The sequence below is a fragment of the Ostrinia nubilalis genome, chromosome 9, assembly GCF_963855985.1.
Source record: "Ostrinia nubilalis chromosome 9, ilOstNubi1.1, whole genome shotgun sequence".
In the NCBI taxonomy this organism is placed as follows: Eukaryota; Metazoa; Arthropoda; class Insecta; order Lepidoptera; family Crambidae; genus Ostrinia; species Ostrinia nubilalis.
The window spans coordinates 1503631-1523949 of record NC_087096.1 but is presented as its reverse complement, the minus strand read 5'-3'; the positions used below and the strand labels follow the sequence as shown (position 1 = coordinate 1523949).

The 20319-nt window shown below is 39.1% G+C and overlaps 3 protein-coding genes across 7 annotated transcripts in view; 1 reads left to right on the top strand and 2 right to left on the bottom strand.

Annotated features, from left to right (window-relative positions):
* Positions 1–8575, bottom strand: part of LOC135074379 (myosin heavy chain, non-muscle) — a 119535-nt gene extending 110960 nt beyond the window's left edge. The window contains exon 1 of the mRNA XM_063968648.1: positions 7771–8575. Coding sequence (XP_063824718.1) covers positions 7771–8115 — 345 coding nt within the window. The 5' untranslated portion in view covers positions 8116–8575. The remainder of the gene's footprint in view (positions 1–7770) is intronic.
* Positions 8576–9175: 600 nt separating this feature from the next.
* LOC135074364 (uncharacterized) lies at positions 9176–14409 on the top strand. The gene is made up of 8 exons (XM_063968628.1): positions 9176–9311; positions 9472–9755; positions 10104–10178; positions 11006–11172; positions 11657–11877; positions 12771–12907; positions 13334–13482; positions 13847–14409. The coding sequence occupies exons 2-8, from the start codon at positions 9551–9553 to the stop codon at positions 14009–14011; spliced, it is 1119 nt and encodes a 372-aa protein (XP_063824698.1). The 5' UTR covers positions 9176–9311; positions 9472–9550; the 3' UTR covers positions 14012–14409.
* Positions 14410–15739: 1330 nt separating this feature from the next.
* Positions 15740–20296, bottom strand: LOC135074363 (protein C10-like). Of its 5 annotated transcripts, none has more exons than XM_063968626.1 (4): positions 20105–20296; positions 19702–19942; positions 19251–19384; positions 18062–18151 (listed from the first exon to the last, which is right to left on the bottom strand). In XM_063968626.1, the coding sequence occupies exons 2-3, from the start codon at positions 19916–19918 to the stop codon at positions 19251–19253; spliced, it is 351 nt and encodes a 116-aa protein (XP_063824696.1). In that variant the 5' UTR covers positions 19919–19942; positions 20105–20296; the 3' UTR covers positions 18062–18151. The 5 variants fall into 5 exon arrangements, with proteins under 5 accessions (XP_063824693.1, XP_063824694.1, XP_063824696.1 ...); XM_063968627.1 differs by having other exon boundaries at positions 20112–20296; XM_063968625.1 differs by having other exon boundaries at positions 20210–20264.
* Between the last annotated feature and the right edge of the window lie 23 nt (positions 20297–20319).

Genomic DNA, 20319 nt, shown 5'->3' with positions numbered 1-20319 from the left:
TCGCGTTCACGGAATTCTCGAGACGGTTACGCAATCCTTATTATAATACCTTACTGAAAGTTGTGAAAGGATTGCCGGTTTTTGGGATGCCAACACGACAGATATAATTGTCGCAGTTCCAAGTTTTAATCTTCTGGAGTCTTTTTTGAGTTGGTGTTAAAAGACACCGTAATGTCATCCACGTAGGTGCGCAAGTTAAACCGTTTACGACGTGGGGCGAAGGTCGCATTCTATGTCTAGGCAAAGCCTTACAGGCAGATAAGTGACTGTTGTGACAGGGTCTGAGCTTGCAGAACTATCGCCTAATACAAACAATTTGTAAGAAAAATCGAACTGAATCACGCGAAAATCTGTACACAAATGTGTTAATGTGCTAAATATATGAATGAAGAAAGCAAAACGGTCGTACAACTCATTCATAAAAAATAGCGGCCATCGCCAAGATTTCAGACGTAAAAAACTGCATTACATCATTCGGCTTCTGGACTATTTACAAATACATAAATAATGTGTAACCGAATAAAATCGTTACTGAGGCCTTGGAGGGGAAAATATTTCTGACGTATTGATTTAAACGGGAATTGAACACGTGTTGTTGCTTTAATATGCACGAAGTGTTTAAACTACAACCTGCAATTAGAAGGTAAAGCGTTCAGTTTAGTTGTTTCATTGAAACCTTGTATTATTGACCGAACGCTGACGAAGTAATAGCATGCATCAACTTTGAATGTTCCTAATGCATACGTTTTAAAAGGAGCTTTCTGAAAGCCTATAGTATGCATCCATCGTGCAGAATGGCTCTGCGTCAGATGCACCGCAATGCAGATGGATCCCACTCGAAACTGCATTATGGGATGAAACGGTACAACCTCCCGTAAAAAGATCGCTCTAACTCACAACTGAGTGAAATTTTAACAACCCTACTAGTGCTTTTGAATTTTGGGAAATGTGCAGAATTTTATTGAGAACGATAACAACATAAAAACTCGTGCCAAATTGAGGAGTACCATCTTCTTTAGCACAATCATTTTCTGTAATGAGCCCTCGACTTTATTCTGGTTCATTCACACTGATATGCAGTTCATGAGTGAATTTATGGTTTTTATTGAATGCCATAAAGTTTATTTTGTTTCATCACGAATAATAACATTTCTGCGAGCGGATCTGTTTAATAAACATTTTAGCAAGTTGCCAACTCTTTTTTGTTTTTCACGTAAAGAACAAACGTTTCTCATATGCCATGGAGCTCATACAGGCAGTATAGAGTTACTCCGCCGGTCACGCCAAAACAAATATATACCAGTACCACGTCAACACATGTTTGCGGCAGACCGCAATACATCAAAACCAAATGGGTGATGTTGCTCGACGTCTTCAGATCGAAAGAGAATTTAAACTGACAGATTAACTTATTATTGACCATCTGGACAAATGCAATATCTATCTGAATAAGCAATTTTGAAGTTGTTTCTTTGTCAGTACATTTTATATCGACGATGATCTTATGATTGACATCTCCAAAAATTCTTGGAAATATGTAATTCGTCTTACACCCAAGAATCAGGTGGTTAGATCGCAATCTCAGAATAAATCTCTTTATTGTGGTTTCGGATTGACAAATTTTCAATCAGATACGAAATTGCGGATTCTCCCCTCAGATCCTGGAAAATTAGAGCCCATACGTCAGCCGTCTCCGGTTTGTCCGCAACCTCAGATCATAGAAGGGAATAGATGTGAAACGGGGGCGTGGCGCGTGTCTCCGCGATATGCCCAGAAACGAACATCACCCGCGACGCCAGGTTAGTCGCGATTCAGTCGTACTGAGGAAATGTTCTCCGATATTGTTGGATAATGCGTCGTAACGTGCAATAACATAAGTGAAACGAAGAACTACAGGAACAATGAAGTCATTTACCACATGTAAGTATTGCAAATCCATTGGTATTTTGCTTATAAATAAAAAAAACTAAACATTTATACGAACGAATTCAGTGCCGTGACATTTACTGCGATATCGAAATTAGTGGTGATAAAAATTCAAACACGTTGTACATTGACGATTTAGTTAGCAACCACTTTATGTCATGCGTAACTACTGCGCAATGTATTTTATTTCTTCCGATATCCACTGACGCGTGAAAATACACAGTACGGCCGCATGTGCCGGTCGTAACATAGTGCAGGGCTCGTGTTCTAATACGGTTTCCTATTATCGATAAATAGAAGTAAATTATTATTTTCTATTTTCTAATTTTGAATGAAAAAATCATGAGTTGCTTGCGATTTTTAAGTTTTTACAAAAACAATAACAATAGTAGAAGGGATTAGTAACTGTCAACTATGTAATTACTATAAGAGCTAGTTGAAAGCCTAATATAGGCATTATTTTTGATAAACATAGGCGGTACGAATTTCGCCATAATTAAAAAGTTAATGCGCGATAGTAGTTAATAATAATTACAGTGATCCTGTTATTATTATTAAAGTAAATAATAATATATTACCAATATTGTAAATACTGGTAAAAATCGCAAGTACCTACTTAACCCATGACTTTTCATACAAACTTTGTCAGTCTATAACTTCTATACTCCATCGATAACGACATTGAGCTTTGGTTGGGGTAAATTAATATAAGGTAACTTCATTTAGTCCCAATAATTGATTCTGAGTTTTTCGTCCATACAAAATGGAACTGACTCCTTTATGCAAAAATCGTTAAAGAACATAATAATAACGTATAATAATAAAAAGGTTTTCATACAAGCATTTTTTAAACCAATTTCGAGCCTTGCCCCCAGGATTTAAAGTATCGATATCTTATCGACTCCATTTTATCTTTCTTCTCTCTAATTGCTTTTTTCAAAGTGTGCGTCACGTCACGCGGCCATTGATTGGCCATAAGGCACGCCTTCTGGCCAATCACAGCACTTTTAAGCCGGTTGCACATGTTGTCGTAGACTCTCAGTCGCTTTGTTTTTACACAGTTGAATGTGTGTGTGGGAGCTGTGGTGGGGGAAATGTGGGGACACTGGTTCTCGTTGTAGTTACGCGCGACTTCATATCTATTCTCTTTCTATGATCTGAGTCCGCAACGTACCCGCCGTCTGAATGTTTCATAACCCCTGCACCCTTCTGTTTGCCCCACCCGTCTGGGGGAAACTACTCAACGCGCCGGAAAACGAGCCTTTACGAACTTTAACTAATTACAACCAATAAAAGTCACGGTTGGTTTCGCTAACTGAATTCCAATTTAGAATTTCAGCACCTTATCGTGTGTGGCTGTGAGAATTTTACAAAATAGCTTACAGATTCTAAGAGTAGTTCTTCTACCAATGTACCAATCAATGGATGGCGTGATCACGAAATGTTATCATCTCTAATACATTCACCATTTTGAATGCGCTCTTCAATTAATGAATCTTTACGTCCTAATTGGTACGGAATCGAATAAAGAATCAATATTATTCCAACCAATGTTGGAATGTTCTACAGAATCACTTCCCAAGTCCAATAAGAAGACGGTACTCAGATGTATGATTATTATTTCAGATTACAGAAAAAGTATCATGTTTTGTTACCAGTAAAACCGGTAAACTCAAACGTTATTTGAATCCAAGATAAATCATGTAAATGACTTAGATTATCGAATGTTGTAGCAATGTAGCCGAGCGACAACACGTTTTAACTCTTTCTCGGCTTCGTTTACGTATAATTTTATTCATGACAAAGATAAATCCGTTACCAGATTTATTACACCATCTAAAATTCAAATTAATATTCTCAATTTGGGAAACAATCCAACCGGAGAAGAACTTGGCGATATGATAACTTGCTTTCTTGAAATCGTTGATAAAACGATAATAGTCGATTGTTTAGTTTGCAATCGTTGGAAACAAGCTGGAGATTACAGGTATTGTTATCGATGATGCTATTTTAGAAGACCCACGCATATTTTAAATGTGTACTTTGCGTGATATGAAAGTACTAACGAACGAGCAGTTTAATTAGATCGGCCTATAAATAATCCTATTCACACCCAGACGTTTCTGCGTCGCACGCCCTGGAGATGACAAACTCAATTTAGCATGATAATATCGCAGCACATTAGCGAGTTTAACCAAACATGTTCGCTCGTAATAAAATTTCTCCTATGCCACTTGTGTTTACATTGAAGTTCTTGCTCCAAAAATGTCTCGCAAGCAATTTGGAGAAATTCATCCGAAAAGTACCAGGAAAGCAGAAGTGTAGTGGAGTTCAAACGCACAACGTATTCGCGTGGGCCGCCTCCCCCCAACCCGGCGGGGTCAACGACTGCTGCGGCCGTTTCGGCCGGCGGCGCGCCTCACCTTGACATTCATCTCGAGACGCTTTGGCCGGGGACGTTTAGCCAAGTCTTTAGCCAAACAATTGACACTCGCCAAGGTTGGAAAACAACCCTAAAGGTGTATCCCACGGGAGTTTATCGGTTCACCCTTGAAAGTTAAGCTAAACACAGCAATAACAAGCAATTTATTCACAATCCTTCTAGTTTCGGCAGTCACCTCAGTGGTTACTGATAGGGTTTATGATCTGAAAGACGCCTTTAATTTGGCCCAACTAAACCAGCTCTCTCGAATCCATCTCGTTGATAGAGTTCAAGAGACTAGTCCACAGATTAATGTGTGACTTTTTGGAAATTTTATGCTACAGAGAAAAATGGCAAAGGTGACTTAAGATCGAATGTAAAAGGTGACTTATGATCGTCTTATCAATTAACAATAATCTACTCAGGCTTACGAAACCAACGACCGGACAAATTAGAAACCACTAAAGGTATCTAATCTAAGCGACACAAAGGCCGAGCTAAGTCTCGGATTGGTATGCCGACGTCAGTAATCCGTAAACGGCTAGCCGAACTACAATCCTCCCAATCTGGTTGAGGTCAACACTCCCATGTTGATGCTCGTGAACTGTTTGCAAGTCTTGGCTTCATAACATAATGCCACATCCATCACAGAGTTCCAGATTATTTGACAATCGCGACGATCGGCACTCGCTCGCCATTTCTCCGCAGAATTCTTCGATTAATATTCATAACAGTCTGGAGATAAAGCAGCTGCGTTATTAACTGTGCGATGACGTCAGCAGAACAGGATTAAATTCGACAAAAAATCTAGAGCGATATGTTTTGGTATTGAATTAACGTCAAAGCTCTCTCCGGAGCCAAGTTCAAAACTGGTTTTGTTTTAGAGTGACACCAAATATTCGGGAGGATAATCTGATGTCGATTTTACGTTCAAGCCTTCATTGTTTGCCCGTGAGTCATTGCCGTGTAGGGAGGGAAGTTCATGGAATTTAATGATACCATAATAAAGTACAGGAAAAATGCCTGCCTGCACCATGGCCTGGATGAGATCACGGTTGTTATATTTAGCGAGATCACCGGTCAAGTTGGACCTAAATCAATATTTGCCGTGTACAAAATACCATATAGGTGGTGTATGTATATACATTTTTTAATATTTAAGAAGGCACATTTTTTAATATTTTATCACAGTAGGTACTTCTATCTTTTATCATCTTCCTATTTATCTCACGATTTAGGGGAACCCCTTAAAGAAGATAACAACAACGAATGTAAAAATATGCTTAGGTTTTCAGCTGTATAAGCCTACCCCAAATAAAATACTGTCAGCGCCGCGTAACAAAAAGTTACAAATTGAATGAAAACACCTGAATGCTCCTCGCCAAGTAACTCGGAAAAGAACGGAAGTGAATCTTCGTCGAATACTTCGTATCGTGGTTAGTTCGATGAAGACGAACATTAAGAAGAATCTGCGTATAGAATCGTAAAATTGCGCCAATCTCGACGAACAAAATTCTATGACAAAGAATCGTAACTTTGACTTGGTATCCAAGGCATCTTAATTTGAAAATCTATTTTACAAATACTAACTGCGAAACCAGACAATATCCCTCACGACGCAATGGTGTGACCTATTAATCAGCGCTGCGAAGTTAATGGCACGTGAAATCCTTTCATTGCAATAACAAAGGCTTGCGGATGGTTTCATTACGTACGGTCGGCGGCGGGTGATGTCCGAATCGTCCGACCCCTGTTGTCAGTCCGATGACCGACGACCATCGGTACATAAGGAAAGAAGTTGATTTAATTCCAGCTATTGGTTATGTTGATGGAGTACCTAGAACGTGGTACACACGAAATTAGGACAATTTGAGGAAAAAGGCACATTGGAATATTATTATTTCTCCAGTAGGACTCATACACACAGCAAGGGCAAGGGGAGCTTGAAAGGCTTTAGTGTAAAGGAAAAGAAAACCAGCTATGCAACTTTAAAGGGAATCTTACAGTTACATGATCTTACACCAAATTGGCACTCCAACTGCAGTGTTGAAATTACATTTCAGTATTTAAATGTTGCAATATTCATCATTATCTTTCCACTATAAATCAAAAGAGGTCAAGGAGCAATTAACATTCAGAAGAACATCATAATTTACCATCATAAGACAAAAGAGATGTTGAAAATGATTTAATTGTTTGCCGCAAAGGTAACATTTTGCCGCACATGCCAGTATCATAAAGATTAATCAGCCATTCTGTGCCATATATGCCTCGATAAATTGGGTGTGTACTCTTTGAAAGGTAAGGACTAAGTGCAAGACTTACTTACTAGGCGTACAATCTTTTCAGGGTAAAATAAATTTTAAAATTGTAATTTTGTTTTATGTTTAAACTCCAGTTTAATTTTATTTGAACTGTTTTTATTTCACATTTTATAAAAATTATATACCTTCCAACCCTTTTTAAAATTCCTGTCGGACAAAATTCAGACATCAAGAGTTGCCTCTTACTGAACATGGGTTATGTTATGAAGATGACTATTTGGTTATTAATCTTCAACTTAGCAAAGGCTTTCAATGATCAATGGTTTACTGTTAACCACAGTTCAGACAAATTCTTTTTGCATTCAACAGAGATAAGTTAGATAATATTATTGAAGTTAGATTACTTTTATCTGTCCGATAAGCCAGGTATAGATAATGCTTATGAATCAAAAGCTATTTTAGTGGATATTCTCGTTTCAAACAATTGTTTATTAAGCGATAAGTAATTTTGTTCATTTATGGAAGGATTACTTTTAAAAGGAAGTTGATCACTATGTTATCTAATTTACTTGTTTCACTTGAAATCATTTTCAAAACTTCGTTGGTGATTCACAAAGCGCTTGTTTGTTACACAGGCACTAGATGGGTGGTATCATAAGCAAAAATAAACTAAAAACATCGAAAAATTTGTAACTGTAATGTAACCTAGCTTTTATGTAATTTGTTGTGTATCCAATAAGGAAATGTCATGTAAATCAACATGAAAGAATTGAACTGTATTACTAGTCAGTAACAGAAAATCTGAACATAAGCAATGGTTGTAATAAATAACAAAGTAAATGTGGCAAATGAACAATTTTAACACCTAGACAAACAGAACAGGCGGGCCAATAGACTGTTAACAAAAAAATTACTTATTCATGACTTCATGTTTAGCTGTGACTCATCACCCACATTCCTAGTCTCAACTAAAAAATATCGTTAGAAACACGTAAGCTTAATGGTTACCTACTTAGCCGAAGCACAGCTTGGCTTTTAAAACCATTAGCATTCGGTGGGGTCTAATGAAAATATGCAACGACTAGAGTTGTGTTATTAGATAAACAATTTTAGCAAATTTTTGGTAATAGGTAGTTTAGTCAAGAGGTGTGTACTTACATAAATGAGTCCAGAGTAGTATCTGTCCTTGATATTGTGCAGCACCGAGGCTTCGTTCAGGCAGGTGAGCTCGGCCATGTCCTCCACTTTATCAAACTTCGGGGGGTTCATCTTCTGGATGTCGTCTATGGGGACCAGCATCCTCTTCCCGGACTCCGCGATCTCCACCTCCACCTCGTCCCCTCGCTCCCCTTTGATCCCGGCCGCCACGAAGCCCTGGGTCTCGTGGGGCACCCACACCAACCGCTTCTGGGTCCATTCCGCCTGAGTCGCGGGGTCATTGAAACTGTTCCGATCGACCGACAGGTACCGGAGTTCCGGATCGTTCCTATCCATGTCCACCATCGTGCCGCCCAATCACGCCGCGCGGCCCGACAACCGATAACCTAAAACCGGCACTGGATACCACATTAAACGGTCGCGACGACCGACACTGCACCTCACAACACTCGAGATCCTTTACAATATCACCTCGCCTCGATGTTCCTCTGTCCGCGTTACCCGTGACCGCGCACGGCGATGATACGTACAAAATGACGATTGCGACTGACTGACAGAACGGCAACGGTTATTACGGGTAGGAGGGATGGACCGGTCGACGCCCGAATTTGCGTTGAGTTTAGCCGAATTTCGTATCAACTTTTGTGGTTAAATCAATACAGGTGCTAAGTACTTTCATTAATTAAATAATGTACATGCACTAAACTTAATTACTAAGAAGTATTAGAAGAAATTAATGCTTTTACAATGGAAAAAAGCTAAAATAAGGACACAACGTCTGCCGAAACTAATAACTTGTCGATACAGTTTGTTCTCATTTACGATTTCTTGGCATTGGCGGTTACGAATTACTATGCGCTATTGGCTAAAAACCTGAATGAACAAACTTGGGAAATTTCTGGCCAATGGTAGACATTGAATTAGTAGACAGCTGTCACAAATGTAAGCAACGTGGTAAATGGAAACCAATCATATTAATTGCGTTCCGTTTTACACGATACAATAGCCATTCACTATTTGTTAATAATTCGAGTAGAGTATTGATAGTGGAGATGGGAGAAGTATAAAATCTATTCAGCTTTCAGAGGAGCAGTCACCCCGGCAAGCTGAAGTGTCGTGCGTGAGTTCGATTCCCACCAGTATAATTAACTTTATGTTACCACGCGCTTTTGTGTTTTTACCCGACTGCGCCAGAAGGAGTTATTTTAATCGGTTAATATTATGGTCATGGTCACTATAACTTGTATTATTCAACAGATGATATCTCCATGTTGACTTTTTCAGTTTTTTTTAATCATCGTATCTGTCAATGTCAAAATATTTGACATTTATTAATATCTTAACTTGTGTTCAATACATAGAATTTTAAACCTTATTGTCTTTGAAGATAAGATTTATTATGAGATCCAGTTATAAGTTTTTAAATGTTCGCTGGGTTATTTAATTAATTTATCAACAAAGCAATTATTTGTATAGAAGTGCTATCAATAACGCAATAATATCAATAGCAACAGAGCTAATTACATCCTGTTAGTTGTCCTGTAAGTTTATCCTGCCCACTATTGTTGAAGATAAAAGTTTAACCTATCACTTCGCAGTTCAAGGTTTTCGTAATTTATCTGCTGTTGTTATCGTATTTCATCATTCGTGTTTAGATGATCTGTATTAAGATACTATAGTCAATCACGTTGCCACTTACAGCGCCTACTCGGATTATTATCAAGCAAGTTATCGGTGGAGCGGTCTCTTATCCAAGTGAAGCTGTTATAACCTCATCATCATGGCATACATTGTGGATCTCCGGTCGGACACCGTGACAAAGCCCACTAAGGCCATGAAGCACGCCATGGCAAACTCGGCCCTAGGTGATGACGTCTTCGGGGAAGATCCTACAGTGAATGCTTTGGAGAGCAAGATCGCAAATATGCTGGGCAAGCAGGCCGCGCTGTTCGTTCCCTCTGGGACTATGTCCAACCTCATAGCCAGTGAGTACAATAAAAATTATGAAAACTTTCAAGTTTATATTTGTAGAGTATCATGCTGCTCATAGATCTGATGGTCATTGCGTCTAATGAATTGGTGTGGCAGGACTGGCAGGCCTCCCATTCGGTGACCAGTGATCTAGGGAAGAGACAGAAAGATGCCAGCGGCACAGGATCAGTCATTGAGGAAATCCTTGATGATGTCTTTGAGTGAAACAACAACTGTCCGTGCAATCTATTTTCTAATTCTTTTTCAAATACCTCTTCATTCACTAAAAGTAGTCTTAGGAACTTCTGAAATACACATAAATCCAGCATAAAGTAAGACTATCACCATGTTTTATATTTCAGTTATGGTGCACTGCAATAAGAGAGGATCTGAGGCTGTAGTGGGAGATCTAACACACATCTTCAAGTATGAACAAGGCAAGGAATAAATTATTTTATTTTATCAAAGAATAGAGTAGGTATCCAGTTTTCATATACATGTTACGGTTAATGTGATAAATTGAAAATTATTAATAATAACCGGTTATTATGAATAATTACCGACAGTCGCGGTAAAAGTGATAAATTAATCACATTTAACAGTGATTATTTAATAATTCAACCTTAGTACTAACAAATTTCATAAAAGAGAACAACATCTTGTGTACATGCTCCTGTACAGCCAAACTTTTGAACGTTTTGATATCATATATTAATATAATTTGGCATAATAAGTTTGGAATGTTTTTTGCATATTATTACTTTTCCATGATGCCTATAACATAATGTTTTGATTTAAAGTGAAAAATAGGTTAAGGTGCGGCGGGGGTGGCCCTTGGGCCACCCCTAAGCCGCCTATTTAGTTTTATACACACATAAATGACCTCATATTAATCACATTTACCAAATCATGCGGTAATTATTCATAATAACCGGCGATTATTCATAATTTTCACATTTATCACTTTGACCGTAACATACATATTTTTGTTCTGTACAAATAAATATTATCTCTTCAAGATAAAAATATGTACAATGTTAAAAGAATACATCATACTATCTTCACTTAAATGTTGTAATACTATGAAAATCTTCCTGTTGGGTGCTGTATAAAGCAACAAATATGCTTTCATCAGACCTTCTTAACCTTTCTGGCCAGTTTCGGGAGTGTAGTCAACTTCTTTTCTTCAGCATGGCTTATTTACTGCCCAGAAACAGTCCTTTAAACTCTAAAATGATTTAATGTTTTTGCCTACCCCGTTAAGGTGGCGCATCTCACCTGGGCGGTGTGATGCTGTCGACGCTGCCAAACCAGCCAGACGGCACTTTTTCGCTATCAGCGCTGGAAGCGCGCGTGCGCGGTTCAGACATCCACGAGCCGCTTACAGCGCTTGTCTGCATTGAGAACACGCACAACGTGTGCGGCGGAAAGGTATGGGGATGATTCCATAGGATTAAATCCGGCTCGAAGGACCAAATCCCTAAAATCCGGCTCGAAGGACCAAATCCATAGGTAACCAGGTCAAACAGCACAAAGACAAAGACATTTATTTGCAAAAACATTAAACCGATTTTAAGGATTAGCAGGTTTGCTGCTTGATGAAGTGCTGAAGAGAGCTAATTGCTCTCCTTGGTCAACACTATCCCCCAAATAGAAAAACTCGTTCGTTCGTTCGTTCGTTTCAGCCGAAAGACGTCCACTGCTGGACAAAGGCCTCCCCCAAGGACTTCCACAAAGACCGGTCCTGCGCCGCTTGCATCCAGGTGCCTCCCGCGACCTTCACCAGATCGTCGGTCCACCTAGTGGGAGGCCTGCCCACGCTACGTCTTCCAGCAAGAAAAACTCAATAAAATAAAATAAACAAGTTGAATAACAACACTGATTTCTGATCAGGATCCTATATCTTTTAACACAGGCACTACCCCTGAAATGGGTAGACGAGCTGGCCGTGGTATGCAAGAAGCACTCGCTCCCCATCCACATGGACGGAGCTCGACTTTTCAACGCCTGCGAGTACTTGAAGGAGTCTCCACCTCGGGTGGCGCGCGACTGCGACAGTATCTCCATTTGCTTTAGCAAGGGGCTGTCGGCGCCTGTAGGATCTGCGCTGGTCGGCTCTTATCACTTCATTGAGCAGTGAGTTTTTTTTTAAAAAGACTATATACTGTACTTTTTTATGCCCGATGTCCAGCGAAGCGGAGCGGTGAAGTGTCGAGCTGTCTTTTTCTATAGGATTGTAACAGCGGCGGCAGCGCAGCGCGAAGCGGTGAAGGGAAGTGGGAATAATGAAATCTGATTGGTTATTCAAAACACTTCTCTGCTCCGCTTCGCTTTGGTGGAAACCGGGCCTTAGGTACGCTGTTTAGAATGACATTGTGCCGTGTGCCGGCCTTAGACTTGCTTAAAATCAAGCTTAAAATGTGCACGTAAATAGAGAGACTTTCATCAGTCTGTGAATGACTCGCCTCGCTACGCATTTCAATTCTTTTGCTTCTATGTGGTTTGATTTAATAGGAAAATGTCGAATAACTACATAGGTGCTCGTTCACCGGGACCATTACATCTGTGAGGGAGGAAAGCCGAATTGAATGTAATGTGATGCTGAAAGTCGAATCTATAATGTTACATTCACGTGAACGCTCCTGGTGAGGGAGCACCATAGAATGTTCTCCTATAGCTTCTGTAATTGTGTCGGTAGATTCTTGTGTCTTTGTATAGTCTGGTCTGTGAGCACGTAGAATTTTGTCCAATGACCCCAAGCTACCCATCCTTATCGCTCGCGCGTAATTATGTTGCTGTCGCGCTCGCACACTCACTGCGGGCGCCCGTCGCACAGTCGCGACAGTAATATAATTACGCGCGAGCGATAAGGATGGGTAGCTTGGGGTCATTCGACAAAATTCTACGTGCTCACAGACCGGGCTTTAGTTATTTATTATACGTATTGGCCATACTAAATCTGTCGAAGCATTGAGTTCTATCGCTTCAGCTCCATTCTACCAGGTTTGATAATTTTATGTTTCCGTCAGGGCGCGACGCGTGCGCAAGATGCTAGGTGGCGGCATGCGGCAGGCAGGAGTTCTGGCGGCGCCTGCGCTTGTGGCGTTGGATGAAATCGTGCCCAAGCTAGCGCTCGACCATAAGCGCGCGCAGATACTGGCTAAAAGTGAGTATTGATCCATTTAATTTATTTTTCTTCACACATCTCGAGTAGATTATAATTAGACTGGTTGAAGTTACTAAAAGAGTTGAATCTTTAGTTAGAGCTTTTTATGAGCTTTTCAAGAACTGGAATTTGTCTTTTAAGTCTCAAAAAAATGACGTCCTTGATAAAGGCCTTCCCCAGCTGCGCCGCCGACCTTTACCAGATCGTCGCGTCGGTCCAATGACTGGGAGGCCTGCCTACAGTACATCTTCCGAGAGGTGGTTCCCATTCAAGAACTTTTCTATTGTGTTTAGTAGAAAACATTAGAAAAGTTCTCGAGATTACTTTACAACCGAAATGTTACTCATCGAAGTATCTTGCTTTAACCATCAGGATCAAAAATAAAAAGAAATGCCTCAGTATTTAAAAATATTCTCTTCTCCCCAGCGATCCAAGGCATGTTCCTGAAGTCGTTCTCCGTGGACCCAGATAGCCAGCACTCCAACATCGTACTCGTGCGCATACCACCTGAAAGTCCTCTCACGTCAGACGCGGTTCTACAGAGGTTGGAGCAGGTCTGCCTGGCTGAGACGCAGGTATGTGTGACGCTGTCAAAAGAGCTCCTAGAGCACTAAATTGATAACTCATTAATTTTATTTGGATGAGTCAAGAAGCTCGACCGCGACATAAAAAACTAAATCCCAAGGCGATGTGATATGTATTTGGTGCTTGAGTCGGTAACACTTTCTAAAAATCTTATCGCATGTAAAACTATGTTCAAACAAAATATGACAACTTGATGTTTAGCGTAGAATGTTGCGTCCATTATATTCCCGTTGCTCTACATCAGACTTTTTTGTTAAGAAAAATAGCACTTACTACTGCATAAGATGCCACAATGCTTAGCTTGATCTACTGTGGTCACTACAACGAAAACATCTGATCTTTTCCTTATTGCAGGGCGACTGCAAAACACCGGACGACGAGGGCGTGATCGTAAAAGGCATCTCATTCAACAGCAAGACCATCCGCCTCACGCTGCACCACGACATCGGCGACGAGGCGCTGTGGCTCGCCATCATGAAGATCAACTACGTGTTCAGGGAGATGGACGCCAGCAAGTAACATAACCTGATCTAAAGCGGGGTTTAGAATAAAGCCTGGTCCGTGAGCACGTAGAATTTTGTCCAATGACCCCAAGCTACCCATCCTTATCGCTCGCGCGTAATTATGTTGCTGTCGCGCTCGCACACTCACTGCGGGTGCCAGTTGCACAGTCGCGACAGCAACATAATTACGCGCGAGCGATAAGGATGGGTAGCTTGGGGTCATTGGACAAAATTCTATGTGCTTACGGACCAGGCTTTAGCGATATAACTTGCAGAAGTTGACTTCTTTAAGCTGTTTACCACTGTGTAAATAGCTGTGGCAAGCAAACTTCTGCAAGATTTACACAGTGGTGGTGACAGCTTGCGGAAGTCAACTGCAAATTTTATTGCTAATCTAATGCCCGTTTTCACCATCAATCCCTAATTTTTAAGTGACCCCTATAGTAACACACAACAGGAATGTTGTTTTCAATTAAAGGGGTCACTTAAAAATTAGGGATTGATGGTGAAAACGGGCATAAACCTTTCTTTACCCATCTTTGTATTCTGCATGTAAGGATTTGTTACATTGGATGCGTTCTTCGGTCAGGTCAAAGTGAACGCAGCCCGCAACAAGTATGAACATTATCAGTGCGAGTGTAATCGGTCGGCGGTCCGGGCAAAACAATCTGTTAGTGGTGCGGTTTGCGTTCTTTACTCGTGCCCGCACGGTTAGATCGTATTTACGAAATGTATAGAGACGGACAAAGTTACGTACAGTTGCCATCGGATATATCGGAGCAGACAAAACTTGACATAACTTGTAATGTATGGAACTTATTGACATTTTAAACTGTTCAGAAGTATTTGGTCACTTTGTCTGCTCCAATATAGGTATCTGACGGCGACTGTACATGATGCGGGCTGCGATCACTTTGACCTGATCACAAAACGCATCCAGTGTCACAAATCTTTCGCAGTGCCACTTTATTTGACATAGCTGAAGCTCGGGAATGCAGCGGCCCCTTAAAATGTCACAACCCCTCGAATGACACCTATTAATGTACAAAATCCTTTATATCTTGTAAACGAATAAATCTATGTTGTTGATGTGAATAGAATTTGAATGAAATTAATGTTTCATGACTTAGATATTTAGTATAGTATACATACATATTATACGCGTTTGCGTGATACGATCAAGTCAACCTTCCGCTATATAGGTTTTAAAATATCGGAAGATAGTATTCTACAACTGCCAATTAGATTATATTTTTAATGTTTTTTTTACACTTTATTTACTTCTGTGAATGTTGCATGATTAAGTACTGTACTAGTATGTACAGTGTACTTGTTTACTATATTTAGTATATGGGCTACAGTACATCAAGCTAAACGCTGTGACTCTTATGTAATTGGAATTGGTGCTCTTTTGCAACAAAAAAATAGCCTAATATGATGGGTGTTTCCGTGTAGCAAATTCTTTAGGGACCACTTTTTATCCATGTCATAATTATAAGCTAATAATGCTCAAAATGCAATGGAATTTATTCTAGGAATGAACATTGTGTCATTTTAAGTTTAACGAATATCGTACATTGTGCCATATATTAGGAATAATTAGTTATGAAGAATGCATATTATTATACCTACCATATTAAACCCTATGTTTTATTAATATAAATGTGTTATCTTTAGATACACTATGCATGTTATTATGTTACCTATATTATACACTCGTTGATATTGACAATAAAAGACGATATATGTATAAACATTGTACTTTTATTTACCAAGATGTTTACTTATGTCTAGAAAATAAATATATAAACATAAAGTTACTAATTTATTTAATGCTAACACTGGTCTGATTGTTACTAACAAACATTTTTAAATTAATAGTGTGGAAAGTATTATCTATAGAAAATAAATTATTACGAATTTACTATTTCAAATAACACATTGTTCAAAATAAATCTCTTTCTTTCTTTTCAGCCAAATGACGTCCACTGGCTGAAAAGAATAAACGGCCGTAAAAGAATACTTTTCCCCACCGCCCACAGGAGGCGTGTCGTAAGAGGCGACAAACTCCTGTAGCACCGGACGGGCAGCAGCGTCTGCGTGCGAAACCAAGTAAAAAAACTGCGATCGCCAACCCGCCTGCCAAGCGTGGCGATTAGGGCAAAACCCTCCAAATGGTGGCACAAACAAAAAAACGGCCCCTAGTCCCCGGCGGCCCCACTATCCCGGACCACGGTAGCGGTCACGGTAACGGTGGGGCAAGGGGTGCGAAGAATCCCCGGGGGATGCCAAGCTACCAACACCGACGACCTCTGGCCCTGGCAAAATAAATCTAACAGAATAGAATTGAACAGTAGGTTGCTATTAATTGTTCATGATGATTTGATTATAAAAACTTTATATAGGATATTCATTATTAGGTATTATAGCTAGACGTAGCATAAGAATACTATACCAGTACCCTGAGCACGAATAACTCCCGTAATCGTTTTCCTTTATAACCATAGCGTCGCTGTTTTGTTTTTCATTAAAAATATTACCATACCATAACAATATTTAATTGTGCACTGGGTAAAGATTTATAAATAAAGTACTATTTGAAACTAAACTAAATAATGATTACAAGAAAAACTAACCTAAAGGTTTACATTACCAGACATGCTATTAATTTTAGATTACAACCAGACATTTCTTTCATTCAATGTATGTATTAATGATTGAAGTACTATGAAAATGTAACTAACATTCACCATTCTTTTACTCAGTCTTGGTGGAAATATGTTTTATTGAGCAAAAAATACTCGAAAGAATAGATTTTTTGAGGTACTCAAATTGTACCCTTACAAATAATTGAGATACTATGTATCTGTTTAATTACTTTAGATTTAAATAAAATATCCAATTCTTTGGTGAGATAGAAAACCTAAATTGCAAATATCCATCAAAGATATAACACCAATTAATAAAGGACCATCATGCTGACAAAATTTTAAGGTACTATTTCCAATACATGATGTAACATCAATATTCTACAAGATCTTTTTCCTTGTACATACAGAAGCAATACACAATAGTTCAAAACTAAAGTTAACCTTTGTTACTGATGTTGTTCTGTTCATTCCACACTCGAACCAGTTCGTCGTGGTCATGATATCCGTGGGACGCTATGACGTCTCTGTATCCTTCTTTATCGTACTTCTTCTTGTAGAAATGAAACCGAGGACAGTGCTGCGGCACTAAGCCCACCTTCTTCGCCAGTATGCCCAGGTAAATGTCATCGAACCTGAAGTGCTTAACGAACAGACTCCCAGCATACATGGTCTTCATAGATTTGTTTGACACAACGTAAGCTCCGGCCGTCACGTAGCTCGGCCATTTGCTCCAAGGGTACTCCTCCAACGAAACCCTCCATTTACTCGTAATAAATCGCTGCGGAGTGCTCTCGAATACATAACCGGCGTACAATTGCTCGTTACCGTGTCCAGTACTGGTTGGCACTGGCTTATCGTGCACATAATCCAACAGGTTGTTGACTGATATGTACATATCGTCGTCGGTAAATAAATAATAATCCGCCGTGTTGCAGTGTTCGTACACCCAGCGGAACGACATCATAGTCTTTATGGTGTTGTTGTAGTAATTGTCGCGGAAGTCTATCTGGATGATATCCTTGAACTGGACCATCTCCTCGTCGATTTTCTTTTGCGTCTCCGATTTGGGGTAGCTTTCGTCTATACCAACAAAGAATAGACTTTTGACGATGCGGCCTGGAATCAAGTTTTCTTGGCCATACGTTAGACGCACCGCGTTTCTGTGGCCGAAGTGGTCCATCGCCGATTTGATTACTATAAACAAATCCAGCTTCTCTACGGTATTGCACTTTCCGGAGTTAGTCAGGAACCTGTATGGGTAATAGTTGATCGGTGGAACACTCGGCTTCTTCCCCGCCATGACTTCCTGCAGTAGCGGTTGTATGTCCATGTTGAGAGGATAGTCGAAGCCATCTTCAATTCTTCTAGCATTCACATAATCGTTTATGCCTAACAAATAGTAGACACTGATAACTACACACACGCACAGCAAAAGTTTGTATTTTCTCCTTTTGAACGACATCATTGTCACGTTCTTGAGATTCTTTTCATTACTGGACATGGACCTGAAAATATATTATTTATTTAGGAAAACCAGGGTTTTACAGTGTATAATAATGACAAGATAGGCAACAAGAAAACCAGTATAAGTTTCCAAAGGTAAAAACAATTTAAACAATTAGTGAGCCTTTGCACCAGGATTACTACTTCATCCATCATATAGGGTTTAAAAGTTTATACAATTAACAATACATACTTAAATTAAACACTATTTATTTACTAATAATTAAAAATTTAATATACATAAATAAATACACAAAGAAGAAAACAACACATTATAATTGTGTTGTTTTATATAAACTTATAAAAATCCTAAACCACTTTTCCAGATATTTATTTACCTATTGTTAGTCATGTAGTTTGTAATTTTGTTGCTACCAATGTAACATTGAATTCAAAAGTTTTTCTTACAAGAAATTCTTGTAAAGTATAATACAACACAAAAATAGACATGACCACCAAATTTCAACAAATAATGACGATGAAATGATTACGTATTCTTAAACATAACCTCGACTCACCATATGCCGGTCTTATCTTCTTGTCTATTTGATAAAATATTACGGTTGATAAGGTTATGCTACAAGTTACAAGGCAAGTTATTATTCCGACTCCTACAGACTACACACTAATGCCACAATGCACAGAGCAATACATTTTATTTTGTTATTTTAGTGACAGTGCATTGCATCTTAAATGGAGGGTAGTTGGCAAAACTACCAAAAACATATCACAATCATTTTTAGAGTAATGGTTAATAAATAATTATATCTTTTAAATTATGCGAAAATGTGGATGCTCCTTCTTGAAAAGCTTCAATATGTTGGCAAGAGTACCACAGCTGATATAAATTGTCGATCATTCTAGAAATTAAGTTGGAGCCTTTCTCGACAAATGCTCCTTGGATATAAATATTGTTTTTTTTTTTCTCTCCTTTATATCTACAATCGGCTATCCCTAGCCATATTAATTAGAAGAGATCTCGGAGCGGATTATTTGATTGCTATCCCATTAAATAGCACCATCTATTGGTAGAAGCACTTCACTTACTTTCATCTAGCTAACTCAAGGATGAAGATGAGAAATATTGAATGCAATATTTACCTAGAGTGAAGTATCCACAGTAGAACTGATTGACACTGGAGGCAGATAGTGGCTGCGGATCTGGCTGTGTAGTCGGGCCACCTCGCCGTCAACGCTCTCCATCTTGCGGATCAGTTGTGTGAACTGTACCAAACCTATAAAGATAAAGAAAACTGATAATTGCTGAAGTTGATAATAAATTGTATCTCATGCAGAGTACTTCAATCACATTCAAAGATTAAGTTTATTTTACAGGATTTCTAGCTGTAAGTACTCATGCACTTCATGAAAAAATTTACTATTTAAGATCTGTGATTCTCGTTAAGTTTATTTTATTTATTACTACTGCTACTCACATGGGAATACTCGAAAATAAATCAGTTCACTTTCAAATTAAATTTTTTAATTAGAAGCTGGAGATTCAAGTGGATAAGGTTCTAGCATAAATTAAAATAATATTTTAAAGACTCGCCTTCTCTAGTATTACTGAAGCCATGATGTTTAATAGTTTCCATTTCGATCTGAGCCACAATCGGGAACACAATCTGCATCATCTTAAGCATCTCATTCCCTGCTGCCTCCTTAGCTTCGTCCAGCTTGGGCGAGTAGTCCGGGCTCTCGAGCGCGTCTATGACCTCGCTCAGAATCTGACGGACTTGCTCCACGGACAAACTTTGCGGGAACGCCATCGTATCGGCACATACATTTAGGGTCTGCAAAGTTCAAGTATGCAGCTAAAACACGTTGGCGATTGGAATACTAAGGCGTAATAAATAGTTATAGGTGTATGCAACGCTAACAGTAGGGCCTTGCAGTCACAGATTAGGGAGTCTTGCAGTTATAAATAGAATAATGGAAGCAAAAAAGGAAATAACCTCTTACTTGACAACTAAGTATGGCAATACAATTATATTTGGTACAGCACAAAGTTTTTTAACTATTTACATAGTACAAAGCCAATGGGATAGAGATTTTATTACACTTTTTAGGATATGAGTCACATTTATCGTGAAAAAATACGGAAAGAAGATTTTAACTCCCATACAATTTGTCAACCAACAACAACTGACACTTGACAGATTAATATGCC

What these genes read in the sequence shown, in the direction of transcription:
- LOC135074364 (XM_063968628.1), top strand. Translation starts at nt 9,551, where the DNA reads ATGGCATACATTGTGGATCTCCGGTCGGACACCGTGACAAAGCCCACT. An exon ending in CATCTTCAAGTATGAACAAG is followed by an intron (nt 10,179 to 11,005) that starts GCAAGGAATAAA and finishes TACCCCGTTAAG; the next exon opens with GTGGCGCATCTCACCTGGGC. An exon ending in TCTGCCTGGCTGAGACGCAG is followed by an intron (nt 13,483 to 13,846) that starts GTATGTGTGACG and finishes TCCTTATTGCAG; the next exon opens with GGCGACTGCAAAACACCGGA.
- LOC135074363 (XM_063968623.1), bottom strand. Translation starts at nt 18,147, where the DNA reads ATGTCCAGTAATGAAAAGAATCTCAAGAACGTGACAATGATGTCGTTC.